Consider the following 14,770-nt stretch of genomic DNA (forward strand, 5'->3'; position numbering starts at 1 on the left):
ACATCACTTCAACGCACTGATTGATATTAAGAGGAAACATGCCAACTGCGGGTTATAGACTTGCCACTTAATTATTCAATCAATATGCTGATACATTGGCATTGTACATTTTAAGCATCCAGTGTATATATACAACTGGCAATTTACTAAACATAGGACACACATGGTTAAGAAAAACATGTTATATGTATTTTATGTTTACGCTATAATCAGTGCGTGTGTGTGTGTGTGTGTGTGTGTGTGTGTGTGTGTGTGTGTGTGTGTGTGTGCGTTTAATACAAATTATTTAAAAAAATACGTAGGGCCATAACAGAAACATGTGTAGTATTGTAATCATTCGGGCATATTTTCATTAAAATGCTCTCGCAGTTTACAAACGTAAATCTTCGGTTTTATAACCATTGTGTAAAACAACACACTTAACTGAATAGCTTTTGTTCAAAATATTTTAATAAAGCTTTCCAGCACATAAACACATACAAATGGCGCTTTTGCAGTTGTAATCTGACCTACTATATGTTATGCCACGTACCCCTGACCTGACAACCAATTTGTTCCATCAAAGGTTCTACTGCCAGCCGACTGAAAGAGTTTAAAACTGCAAATCATACAAGAAGATGTTAATCCAGTACTAAAGTCTCGTTGCCGATAGAAATTCATGCATACAAAGAAATAAGACGAACCTCTACATAAAAACATAGCTTTGGGAATATAGCATCTGTTTGAAAAAATATATTTACCGACAAATCGACTTAAAACGTTGTACAGAAACGTAAAAAATAAAACTAGACGTTGTATTTTATGTTACAGTCGTATACATGGTGATGTCAACTGAAACTCTTCGTTTGGAAACTTGCAAAACATGTATTTAAAACAGTTTTCAAAACATTTAACCCCAAACTAACCATAACCATCCAAACATGTATTAATTATGCTTTAAAACTTTACTCCAGAGCAAACAGCACAAACGACAGTTTAGTGATGCGTTGAAAGCAGTATAATCCCATAATAACTGGACACCAAAGAGATTTACAATGCCTACAATTGAATAAAATAATGTTGTTGTTTTTTTTCCGTTTTCACACTAATGTTGTCAGGTCAATAAGACAATAAACAGTCCTTTCGGGGTCAAATAACTGCAAATGGTCAGTTACAAAGTGCACAAGGATACGTTTGTTTAAAATAATTTAACACTTGCAACCAGGCAGAAACTTTGAGTATAATTTATATTTACAAAATCAAGTATAGCCACACAAAAAGAACGTGTATTTTTTAAATGTACAGTGTGTTCTCTCATTTCAAGTGCATTCTTGTAAAATGTTAAGTTAATGTAAAAGTTTTTTTTCGGTATCCTAGTTCTTAAAGTCCCCTTTTCATTGTAGTTGATCTCTCTGTTGTGTTCTCAATAAAGTCTGTTTTGAGTTTCGTTGTTCATTCATCCATAGAGTAAGTTTTCTGTCCAAACTTGAAGCTTCTGTGTTGTAGAAGGTTTTTTTTCCTCTTCTTTTATTTTCATTTTGTTGCATTTAAGGCTTATCAGTGCACTGTTTGCAGAGGCTGGAGGTGACGTTGTTGAATATGGCACATTTGTCTGGGCAGGACGCGGCTGCCAGTCCGGCGGGGAAGGGGTACCCTGCCGGCTGTTCATAGGCACCCAAGCCCGGGTTAAGGGCAGTCGTGGCTGGCAGGGAGGCTGCAGAGATAGCCTGGCCTTGGTTGAGGTAAGCCACCAGCCTTCGCATTTCTTCCAAAGCCTGTGCCTGCATGAGGATGTAGTTTTTGGCGAGTAACAAAGTAGCGATTTTGGAGAGTTTTCGCACAGAGGGGCTGTGAGCGTAAGGGATCACTGATCTTAGTTCATCCAAAGCATCGTTCAAGTCGTGCATCCTTCTTCTCTCTCTGGCGTTAATATTCAGTCTTAGTACCTTCTGCTCTTTGTGTTTCTTGCCGGAACCTTCAGCTTTGCTTCCTGACACCGATGTCATCTGATCACTCATTAGTACCATATCACACCGATCGTCGCTGTCATCGTCTAGGCTTTGCTCCCCACCGCTGCTTTCAGCTGCTGAAGTCCTGTTGCCACTTTCCCCGTACTTGACACACAAAGATCCAGTAGGAAGACCGAGTACACTTCCTCTGCCACCGCCTAATCCCGCCGGCTGGATTGGGTCGGAGTCAGACTGATCGAAACAGTTGATCGGTGATTGGCGATCCCTGGACTGCAGATCGATACCGGCGGGTGATCTGAAAGAGTCCATTGTTTTGCCTGAGACGGCGCTTAGAGTTTTGTGGAAGATGTCCCCTTCTGCTCCGTTAATGTTCATACTCCTCTCCATAGTCCCTTTGGATCAGCTCGCCTTCCACAGTTTTGTAAATGTATCTGAAAGCTTTTGTACGTTTCTATTTTATAGCTTGATCTTGATGCCTGATCTCTACTTGTCAAGTATGTGTGTAGGCAGCTCTCACTGTAGAGCCCTGCTCTGTCGTTTATCCTGCTTCGATTCACCTTCACGAGATTTCGCAACAGTAGCAGCAACAGACGGAGGAGTCTTTTACATCATTATCTCAAAGCAGGTTATTATTATGAAGAAGAGTCGCCTATTGGGACAGAGCTTTCTACCCAATCAGGTTAACGTTTTAATTAATAGGATTAAAACGGTAACAAACAATCCCCGGCTCTATCTGCCCCCTCTGTCTGGATGGTCCCTGCTCCCAGTTCTGATCGCAGAGGAGCTGCTTACAGCTTTATAAAAGGCGCCGGGTCTATTATTCTCACGGCCATCTGTATACACAACTTTATGCATATGTTTGCGAGGCGTTGTGTCTTATTAGTAACCCAACAACTGCCTTCAGCTTGACATGTGTGGCGACTTTCACCCATCAATGAGCACACTAAATGCCCTCTTTAGATAAAAGGATTTTCATTACCTCTCAAAACATATAGTCTGCTTTTTACTGTCACAAAAAATGCGGTTTAACTATTGTTATACGTTTTATTGATAGTTTGTATTTACTGGACCACACAAATAGAAATAATTCGATACCGCTTTTAAGCATTGATTAACATGAGTGCTTATTTTGAACTTAATTGGGAGGGTTTTTTTTTTCATATAAACGGAGCTGTTCATTCAGGACAGTGATTCATACCATTCTATTAAACAAAATTAAATGTAATAATGTATTTTACCTATCTCTCTCACCTATCTATCTATATATGTGTGTGTGTGTGTGTGTGTGTGTGTGTGTGTGTGTGTGTGTGTGTGTGTGTGTGTGTGTGTGTGTGTGTGTGTCCGTCTTCTTTTTCTTTTGTTGCTGCACGCTGTTTGTTGCATTTTAATTTTCCCTGACATTTAGATGCAGGGTTTTTTTCAGGCAATTGCAAAATAAAATGTTTTACCACCTCGAGAGATGCCATTTTATATGAAACAGTACCGGTAAAGCAGGAGGTCCAGTGAAAGCATTTATTTCTCTGGTTTCGTTAAAAACCTTTTAATTGTGTCGTTCAGCCACGGCCCCAGGTGTTGGGATCTTTTCATTACATTTCACTCTAATGTGATGAAATTCTAATTCTCGTCTTACCATATGGGTTACATTTTCCCGCTGAGAAGTGGTTGAAGTGGGAGAAATAATCTATTAATCTCTGTAATAGATTCACAAATGAGAGTTGCCACAGAACCTGTTTTAAAAGGTTTATCATAACAGTTGGGTGCTTCGTTTGATCAAGGAATGACCAGCTTTGAACAGAAACGTTTGTTGCTGGAGACGCCACTTCACGAGAGAAAGAGCACGCGCATTTCTTGCTATCAGAACAGATCTGTTAGATTAACAAATAATGGGTATTAGTTTTAACAAAATGATACAAAAGATGATCTTATCTCAACTCGATGTAATACTTTCTTTTTTTTCATCTGGCCGTGTAATGCTCTTCAGTATAGTATTTATTACACATTTAAGGAAAGCATTGTTTAGAATTGTCTTTGTACGACCAAATTCATTCAAATTGTATGCAATCATTCAAAACTCATTTTTTTCCCTTGCAAACTTTGTTCTAACACAAGTTATATACTGCTATATGTGCATTGCATTGTTCGATTTAAAGGTTTTCAACTTTTATACTAAACTTGTAACATGTTTGTCTACCTAAAAAGAATAAGTAATATAAACAATTTTTCCGAATAGACTGACACTAAATACAGTAGGTACAGCACATGGTCATCCCATTGTTTGTCAAGATTTGATAGTTATTTGGTAGTTTCAAACCCATATTTGTCTGTACAACATACAAACCCACACTAGTGCAAAGTTCAAATTATGGTGTAGTCCAATGGTAGGAAAAAGCATGCACTGTAAACATTTGTGTGGTATCCAGTTTATTAGTTCACGTTGCTTGTTGCATTTATTTGTCTATGACTTCGTCAATAAATACATTAAAACAAATCCCCCAGCTGTATGCGAATCCAAACGACTGTATGCAGAGCATGGATCTCTTATCCTCGACTGACATCTCTTCACCATAAAATGTACTGTACAGTATTATATTATTATTGAAATCAACTATTTAGAGAAAATAAACTAATATTGTTTTTAGAAAAATGTTCTAGCCCACAGCGCCATCTTAAGGCGAATATATGCAAGTTCTGATATTCCTTCCCTATTGGGTTAATATTATCAACAGCAATACTGTACTCTCAAAATCATGGTGTGTCATATGTTATAACTCACTTAACTGTATATGTACTTTTGTAAGCTGTATAGACGTTCTGTAAACATAGAACATTTGTTTTTGATGGTGGTGGTTTTATTTTACTCTTATTGTGTAAAGGTTCCAAGTGAATTGTTATTATTGATGTTTGTATCGTAATTGTGAGCAGCATGTGCAAATATATAAACAAATATAAACAAAAATAACTTTACCCAATAGTCGATAAACACAAAAGGTTATCAGCTTGTACACATGATCCACATGGATTTCAGACCGTTGTCATGCTGGACTAAACATTGTTTCAGAGCATTCATAAGAACATAAGAACATAAGAAAGTTTACAAACGAGAGGAGGCCATTCAGCCCATCTTGCTCGTTTGGTTGTTAGTAGCTTATTGATCCCAGAATCTCATCAAGCAGCTTCTTGAAGGATCCCAGGGTGTCAGCTTCAACAACATTACTGAGGAGTTGGTTCCAGACCCTCACAATTCTCTGTGTAAAAAAGTGCCTCCTATTTTCTGTTCTGAATGCCCCTTTATCTAATCTCCATTTATGACCCCTGGTCCTTTTTTCTTTTTTCAAGTCAAAGAAGTCCCCCGGGTTGACATTGTCTATACCTTTTAGGATTTTGAATGTTTGAATCAGATCGCCGCGTAGTCTTCTTTGTTCAAGACTGAATAGATTCAATTCTTTTAGCCTGTCTGCATACGACATGCCTTTTAAACCCGGGATAATTCTGGTTGCTCTTCTTTGCACTCTTTCTAGAGCAGCAATATCCTTTTTGCAACGAGGTGACCAGAACTGAACACAATATTCTAGGTGAGGTCTTACTAATGCATTGTAGAGTTTTAACATTACTTCCCTTGATTTAAATTCAACACTTCTCACAATATATCCAAGCATCTTGTTAGCCTTTTTTATAGCTTCCCCACATTGTCTAGATGAAGACATTTCTGAGTCAACATAAACTCCTAGGTCTTTTTCATAGTTCCCTTCTTCAATTTCACTATCTCCCATATGATATTTATAATGAACATTTTTATTGCCCGCATGCAATACTTTACACTTTTCTCTATTAAATTTAATTTGCCATGTGTCTGCCCAATTTTGAATGCGGTCTAGATCATTTTGAAATTCATATGAACATCATTCGAAAAATGTTACAAATCCCGATAGATGTGCAGCAATCCATTGTCTTTTTGTTCTACACATTGCATGCTGCATGCTCAGTACATTTTAAACCTAACCATTTTTAACTGATTGTAATCAGCTGTTTTGCTTTACACAAATGTACTAAATATAATATTGAACACTTTGTGAAAAGACATCAATAAGGACTTGAACTTTCTATCTAAGAGAGCAACTTACATTCCTTTTTTGAGTCCCATCTTTTCAATAGAAGTCATACATTTAGGTATTGTGTAATGATTATATATATATATATATATATATATATATATATATATATATATATATATATATATATATATATATATATATCATTATTATTACATAAACGTTTTTGTTTTTGTTTGACCAGTTTTACACTCCATGTTCTAGATACAACCTTGGCCTGTGTTGTAGCTGCAATTAGAGCACCATCTTCTGGACATTAGACCACATTGTTATTTCTTCATATTGTTGGAGGTGTTGGATAACACAGTTAAAAGGAGGTGTGGAATAGACAAAATGCACATATGAAATGGCTTGAAAATGTTCTGTCTTCTGATTGGCTGCTGACATTCCGAAGTCGAATGGTTAAAAGAGTACAACTTGCTCGGACCAATTTCACTACATTCAGGATGAGCTGTTTTGTAAGAGCAAAAACACACACAGACATATTCTGTCAAATCAACTATGTATGAAGTGTGAATAAAAACGCACGTTTTATACTGTTCTTGTGTTGCACTACACTCAACATTTCACTCAACAATTACATATAACTGAAAAAACACGGTACATTTCCTATACCATAGCAAATGCTCAAACGGCACTGTCCATGGTCCTGAAATTTTCTTCACCTCAACATTTTTAACGAACTCTGTTTCAGGAGGAATTTCCCGGTGCAGTACTCTCAAAACACTCACGAAAAAAAAAAAAAAAAAACTGTGGAGTGTCTTCAACATACGTTAAAAACGCTCTACTAGTCACTTTCAAAACACTACAGTATATTAAATTCAAAGCATTTATGTTGCTTTTTACACTTATGTTATTACATTTGTATTTTCCCAAAACGTTTTTCAGCGAAAGCTAACTTAATTAACCAACATAACAATGTACCTGCTAATAGAAACTCTGACTGTACAAACGCAATGTATATCAAAATATGGAGAGCTGAAATACAAAGCAAACACAAATTCACTATATAAACACAGTGCTACATCCAGAAACACACACGCGAATACAGTAAATTGTGCTCTATGGCTAACGTATAACCTTCTTTCAAGAATACTGGTTTGAGTTCTTTTACTCCAAAAACAACAATCATTCTCGAGGGATTACGCTGTACAACATGTTTTGAATATCTTATCTTGTTTAATAAACCTTTATTTAATGAAAACAATGTTTAATTAATATTAGAACACATACTACTTGTTATTAACATACTCTGATAGAACGTGTCTATTTTGTGACTCACCTTTGTCCTTTTTTGTTGTTTGTTTGTTTTTGTGTAGGCCTACTTTATGTTTGCACATAAGTTGGCCATCTGTAATGAAACAAACGCTGACATTGTCTTCGAAAATTAGCCTTTCCCCCACTGTTCCCTTTAAGTGCATCTGATAAATAACTGAATATTTCTTGAAAGTTGGGCTCTCTTTTTCCAACAGGTCTACCCATCGTGTTGAAGCTCTGCACGTTTTTGTTAAGTGATTTTGCACATAAAAGCAACAATAAGCCTGAAGCAGAATTGCATTCTGTTTAGTTAGTTAAATAGTATTTGTTGTAACACTTTTAGTCAAATACAGAATGACACTCAGATTTAGTATCGTTTAGACAAATTTAGATTAGCAGTATTATTACACACACGTTTTACACATGTTTAGAATAAAATATATAGGCTGCTAACAACAAAACACATTGATGAAATAAAAGTAATAGGCTAAATGTATTAAATGTAACTGTTTTTATTTATTTAAGCAGTTATTAGAAAATATATTATATGCACGTATTAGTAATAACCTGTTTATTGATATGGTTGTTTTAGAGGGGTGTGTTTTCGGCGTACATAGCTATAGTGTTTTGGTCTTGGAATGGAGTGTTTTGAACGTGAATTCAAAGCGCAGCAGTGTTTTGAACGTACGCTCTTTACACTAGAGTGTTATCAACTTACATTCAGAACACTCTATAGAGTGTTTTATACTGTGGAGTGTTTGGGGCGTCATACACCGGTGCACACCCCTAGTGATCATTGTCATACACCTTGATCAGAGACACTCCAAAAGATCACATATGCTGGTAACGTTATTAAACATTACAAATATAATTGAGTGCAAAAACGTAAAACATGATGATCACTCACAGTATCACTAGTTAATGAATGGATGCACAATTACGTGTATGTCTTTAAGATACACACTTTAGACTGTACCAAGCTGTTTTCCGGTCAAGTTTTGTTGACAGTGTTATTAAAACGAGCTGTGTCAGCGCCACGTTGTTTTAACCTCTGGCCATGTCAATATTGCAGACCACACAGATACCGAGGATTATTCATCCAGATCTAAATACTGCCACGCTTTAAATCATTAAATACGACAATCTGGTATTTTATTATTTGTACACACAAAAATGCATAGTCTCACACTGTTATATGTTTGATTTCCATAAGTGTTTATATTGTCAATGAAATACAGACCGCAACTTAAATATTTAAGTTCGCTCTGTAAACTTAAATATTTGCTATTGATGCATTTGTTAATGTATCAATATTACAATATTAGTCAACATAAGTATTATATGTATTTTACTAAATAAATAAATAAATACAATTTGTACTGATGAAAAATATATTTTTCTTGGCTAAAGCAAATTGTTTTGTGAAAAAAAATAAACTCCTAAAAATACAAGGTTTTAGCAGCTGTTAGAAGTTTAATAACATACCAAAATGTTTTTTTAGCAATCTCAACAATGATAAAACCCTAAACCTATTGAACAGTCATCCCCACAGCTGTCTACCTGCCTTCTTTTGTTCTTTTGGCGCTTGTAACCTTAAGTGATCCAGTAACTACTGCATACTATTACTGTTTGTATCATGGAATGACTTTTTTTTTATCACACCAAGAACTTTATAAAATAGCCTAATAAAACATTATTATTATTATTATTATTATTATTATTATTATTATTATTATTATTATTATTATTATTATTATTATATGTAGGCTAAGGTACATTTGATTTTTACAGTAGAACTAAACATATTCCTGTGAAATATCTTGACTGGCATGAACAGTATATAATATTTGGTTATCTGATGTTATTACTTTTAAATGTGTATTTCTTGTCACAATAATTTATTAACCCCCAAAACTAACTCAATGTTTTCTTAATCCCCCCCCCCCCCTCAAAAAAAAGAAAAAGTCGTTTTAAAAATCTCTCAACAACTGGACTTGGGCCTAGGCCAATATATAATTTTGCAACACTGTACTACTGTGTGTGATAATTTAAATCATTTATATAAATAGTTTTCTATAGGCTTAAAATACATAAAAAAAATCTGCATTATATTCCTTTAGAGTTTTTTTAAAACATGATCTTACAATTCCAATACTTTTTTCAAGTGTTCTTCATGCCTACTGCCTCTATTAATTATCTTAAACAGAATATTCAAGGTTAAAGTTTTAGTCAGGTTAAAGCAGATTGGATTGATCATAAAATATCACGTCTGCGGTGAAAGTCTTTGCTTGCACAGATGATGAGATTAAGAGAATTACGAACAGATGAAAGCCAAAGGCGCCTACTTTATTTCCTGACAGCAAAGGAACACCTTCATGCCCAATCAGTCCCTGCTAATGAGACAAGATGGGGCAAGATGGTAAAACAGCAGTCTCAAGCGAGTCTTTTTTTCACCCTAACAATCTATAACTTATTACCGTATTACTCAATTTTCACAGCCACAGTCTATTTGAGATGATACTTTCATTTATTTTTGGCTTACATAAAATTTCAAGTTTGTGTTCAGTTCTGCAGACTTTTGCCTTTTAAACCAAACCCTAAACTCACAGTTGTGGATTCAGTAGTTTGGGAGGTCTAAGGCATTATAGTCAGACTCTGCTGACACCACTGAAAAACATCTTGCTCCAGTCTACAGAATGTAACAGTTAAACACAGTTCAAGTTGTTCAGCAAAACTGGAACTGAACCATTGAGTTGTTTATTCTATTGTTTTTAGTAAGAGATTATGTTAGTTTCAGGTGTCAGTAAATGTTGAATGGGAAAGTTAAATGGTGTCGAACTGTGCCATCAAGACAACTGTGAACTCTGCCTTCTCTCCTCCCCTAATGCTATATCTTGCATGATTATCACTGTCTGAGGACCGCTTTATAGATCAAACTGACATATTGTATAGCAATTCAATGAGTGCAAGATGGGCATCAACAAGAAACAGTACAATGTCAAAGTATTTTTTATCAGAGTTGGCAAGGTTAACCTTTGATACTGCAACTGTAACAAGAGTGTAAGTCAATGCTTTGCCTGTTAACAAATTATACAAGAAAAGCATAGAATAAGAGATGACTGGTTGTTATCCTACTGGGGGCCTGATGAAGTGGTTGATCACAGAACAGTAGGTGGGGGGCTTCATCATATCTGGAAGATAGAAGTACACTCTTTAACCCTTCTAGATTGTTGCCTTTGTTCTGTTTTTGAGTTTTTTATATAGATATACATTTATAGGATATGTTGTTTTCAGAGCCATTTATATAATTTCTGCACCACTCTAGTGAGGATATTAGGGATCCAATGGACTCCCACCTGAATAGCTTTTACCATGAAAAGCTCCCTTTAAATGCTAGGTAATTTATGTAATTGTAAGGCAAATAATTCACCTATTTGTGTCCCCAAAAAAGCATAAACATAGATTGTGAATATATAAGTTAAACAATGAGGTTAAGAGAAGTGGTACTGAAGCTAATGAGAGATAAGATGTTGCTTTTAAAAGCAAAGAGATACAGCTATAATGTAATATTTAATGTTAACACTAACAGTCTCAGGCTTGGCTGTTCGGTGCACTCTCAATGAAGTTTGTTCTCTATCCCCAGGGAAACCATTTGTTGGAAGTCCCCAAAGGCCAAGGTTAGTTGGTTAATGCTGCATCTCTGGAGACACTCTTTGATGGCTTTTTCAACAAAGCATAGGAAGGTTTGTTTCCATCTCGAGACCCCTATGAAAATGTCCATGCATTGAAGATGTAATATGCTAATAATACCAGGCATGTGCGGTTAGCACCTTAATGAGGAGCAAGTGGACACATTTATTATTGTCCCAGTTTGCTATCCCTCGGAGTGATTGGGCTCTGACATTGTCTCAAATGCCATTTAATTTATAGAAGTACTGGAGGCACACAGAAAGCAGAGATGAAACACTTTTACCTTTAGCCTTGGACACCAATTCTGCAAGGCTAAATACATTTAGTTCCTTAAACCTGTCCAAATAACAACCTTTAATAAAGTTTTTTTTTTTTGGGACTATTTTCCTAAATTGTTTCTCAGCGAAAGGGTACCCGACAAATCATTACAAGTTCAAGGTAAGCCTAGGTTTACCTTAAAAAAAAATTCTAGTAGCAATAGTGCCCCCTCGATAAAGGCTCTACCATGTGGTAGTTGACCTTGGCTTTCGTTAGCGGATAGTGCATCCCCTGCCATTATTTGGTGGCTAATGCTTAAAAGTCTTATTTGTGTATTACACATTAATAAAATAAAATATAAATCCTACATACAGTGCCTATAGAAAGTCTACACCCCCTTGAACTTTTTTCACATTTTGTTGTGTCAGTGCCTCAGAGTTTAAATGAGGATTTAAATAAGGATTTTTTTCCACTTATCTACACACCATACTCCACACTGTTAAGGGGAAAAAAGTTTTTATTGAGAAAAAAATTATATATTAAAAACACAAAACTGAGTTAATACTTGGTGGAAGCACCTTTGGCAGCAATTACAGCTGTGAGTCTGTTGGGATAGGTCTCTACCAACTTTGCTCACCTAGATTTGGCAATATTTGACCATTCTTCTTTACAAAACTGTTCAAGCTCTGTCAAGTTCCTTGGGGAGCTTTAATGGACAGCAATCTTCAAGTCATGCCACAAATTTTCGATTGGATTTAGGTCGGGGCTCTGACTGGGCCACTCAAGGACATTTACCTTTTTGTTCCTTAGCCACTCCAGTGTAGCTTTGGCTGTGTGCTTTGGGTCGTTGTCATGCAGAAAGGTGAACTTCCGTCCCAGTTTCAGCTTCCACACAGAGGGCAGCAGGTTTTCCTCAAGGACTTCTCTGTACTTTGCTCTATTCATTTTCCCTTCTATCCTGACCAGTGCCCCAGTCCCTGCCAATGAGAAACATCCCCATAACATGATGCTGCCACCACCATGCTTCACCGTGGGGATGGTGTTCTCAGGGTGATGAGCAGTGTTGGCTTTGCGCTACACATAGCGTTTTGCACTAAGGCCAAAAAGTTCAATTTTGGTCTCATCAGACGAGAGAACCTTTTTCCACATGTGGATGGTTTTCTTTGGGTGATGCACTGTGTTGGGTTTGCACCAAACATAACGCTTTGCATTTACCTCCTGTCGCTGTTTTTGTGTTTCCCTACTGTTTTGTTTCATTTGATTCTTGGAATTCATTTGACAAGTTTTGTCTATTTTCGTAGGGTGTTGGATGGAGAAGTATCAAGTGCTGGTGATGGGTTTGGCACAATTTGTTTTATTCACTTTAATTTTATTTTTAAACATGAGGACACATTTCGGAAAAGTGGGCAAGGGTATAACAGGGTCAATAATGCTGTGTTCAAATTTATTCGTGATTTTCTTGGTGATCTTGTTCCTACATTTTTAGATCTGTTATCTGAATAAAAAGAAACTAAAGGATCTTCTGTAATCTGTTCAGTGCCTTATCGCACTGAACTGGCATAGTCAGGGTACATTAGTATTTTTATATTCAACACTTGCTGCATCTTGTGATATTTTGGAATTAAAGGCAGGTTTGTGGTGCGTTTGTACGCTTCCCTGACCAGGGAGGTGCTACACTTACACCTCACATGTCAATCTTTTATCATTTATTTCAGCTGGAGCTCCACTGGGCCCTTCTGATCGTAGTATAATTTTAATCATATATCTGTTCCAGCACTTTCATGCTGTCGTTCTATCTGGATCTATAAATTGGCTGATTGGGGTCTTGCTAACGAGCTGTTAATTAACTTGCCATTCCACAGCTGACTTCCTCTCATGTTGAGGATTCCTGGGCTAAATTTACCTACTATTATTAGAGATTATGAAACGTTGTATTCCATCCAAACTGATATGTTGTACTGCATTTTCTAAACCATGGTTGTCTGCTGAACTAGGGTTAAAACTAGATTGCTTAGACAGGCCAAACAACCTGATACACCCATTGCATGGGAAGCCTTTCACGCTTGTAGACATAAACTAACTAGCTTATTAAGGAACGCCCAAACTGAATGGTTACAAAGTATTCCTCAAAACTTTTCAAATCCTAAGAAGTTTATGTCTATGAAGGCCAGTTCTGGAAAGGGTGCGTTTTCAAATGGGCAAATCTCAGCAGACACTCCAGCTAACATAGCCGATCTTTTTAATACGTATTTTGCTTCTTGTTTTAATCTAGTTGATACTCCGTTTGATTCTGGTACACCCTCGCCAAAATCTTTATTAGAGGATATACACTTCTCCCCAGTCTAGGTTACTTAAACTTAAGAGTTATTCAGCTACTGGCCCAGATGGCTTCTCTGCTACAATGCTTAGGTGCACTGCTCAAACCATTGTTCCACATCTTTCTTTGCTATTCAATCTGTCCCTAAGTCAGAGAGTGGTTCCTCCACAATGGAAACACTCATGGGTCACTCCAATCCACAAAGGAGGTGATTTAGGATTGGTTTGTAATTATAGGCCATTTTCCCTTTTAACTATTGTCTCTAAGGTTTTGGAGAGGATTGTGTATGGTGTTTGTGAAAATTGCTTTTCCCTCAACCAAAGTTTTAAAAAAATTGTGTTTTGGCTTTTGAACTAATTCAGGGATAACAGGGGATACATTTTAACATTTCTTGGTCCATGCTACAAAAACTTGGATTCCGGTTATGGTACAGCTGTTGTTATTTTTTTTTTTTACCTCTCCAGAGTGTTTGACTCAGTTCCACATAAGCCCTTTCATTAAAACCTTCTAAATATGGGTTTGGTGAAGGCATTTTGGGCTGTTTTTCTTCTTACCTTGTGAGGCTGCGTTGGCAAAGTGTTGCTGTCCAGGGACAACTTTCTTCTAAGTTACCAATGATATCTGGTGTTCATCAAGGGTCTGTTTTGGGCCATTTTTTAAGAACATAAGAACATAAGAACATAAGAAAGTTTACAAACGAGAGGAGGCTATTCGGCCCATCTTGCTCTTTTGGTTGTTGGTAGCTTATTGATCCCAGAATCTCATCAAGCAGCTTATTGAAGGATCCCAGGGTGTCAGCTTCAACAACATTACTGGGGAGTTGGTTCCAGACCATCACAATTCTCTGTGTAAAAAAGTGCCTCCTATCTTCTGTTCTGAATGCCCCTTTATCTAATCTTCATTTGTGACACCTGGTTCTTGTTTATTTTATCAGGTTGAAAAAGTCCCTTGGGTTGACATTGTCAATATCTTTTAGAATTTTTAATGCTTGAATCAGATCGCCATGTAGTCTTCTTTGTTCAAGATTGAATAGATTCAATTCCTTAAGCCTTAAACCATTAAATGAAAACCATTTAAAAGGAAAATGCATGTTTAATAAACACCAAGTAATTTGTTTTCCAATGTGGAGAATAATGTGTTTGAACAGAGTTGTGGGGAAGTTGTTGGCAAATGTTAAAAAGGATTGACTT

At 36.5% G+C, this 14,770-nt stretch overlaps 1 protein-coding gene across 1 annotated transcript; it reads right to left on the bottom strand.

Annotated features, from left to right (window-relative positions):
• Nucleotides 1-432: 432 nt before the first annotated feature.
• Nucleotides 433-2,703, bottom strand: LOC117971374 (class E basic helix-loop-helix protein 22-like). Its single transcript, XM_033992456.3, has one exon. The coding sequence runs from the start codon at nucleotides 2,334-2,336 to the stop codon at nucleotides 1,527-1,529; it is 810 nt and encodes a 269-aa protein (XP_033848347.1). The 5' UTR covers nucleotides 2,337-2,703; the 3' UTR covers nucleotides 433-1,526.
• Nucleotides 2,704-14,770: the final 12,067 nt, after the last annotated feature.

Source organism: Acipenser ruthenus, chromosome 3 (assembly GCF_902713425.1).
Source record: "Acipenser ruthenus chromosome 3, fAciRut3.2 maternal haplotype, whole genome shotgun sequence".
Classification (NCBI taxonomy): domain Eukaryota; kingdom Metazoa; phylum Chordata; class Actinopteri; order Acipenseriformes; family Acipenseridae; genus Acipenser; species Acipenser ruthenus.

Excerpts from the sequence above, each read along its gene's own strand:
- LOC117971374 (XM_033992456.3), bottom strand. The coding sequence starts at position 2,336 with ATGGAGAGGAGTATGAACATTAACGGAGCAGAAGGGGACATCTTCCAC.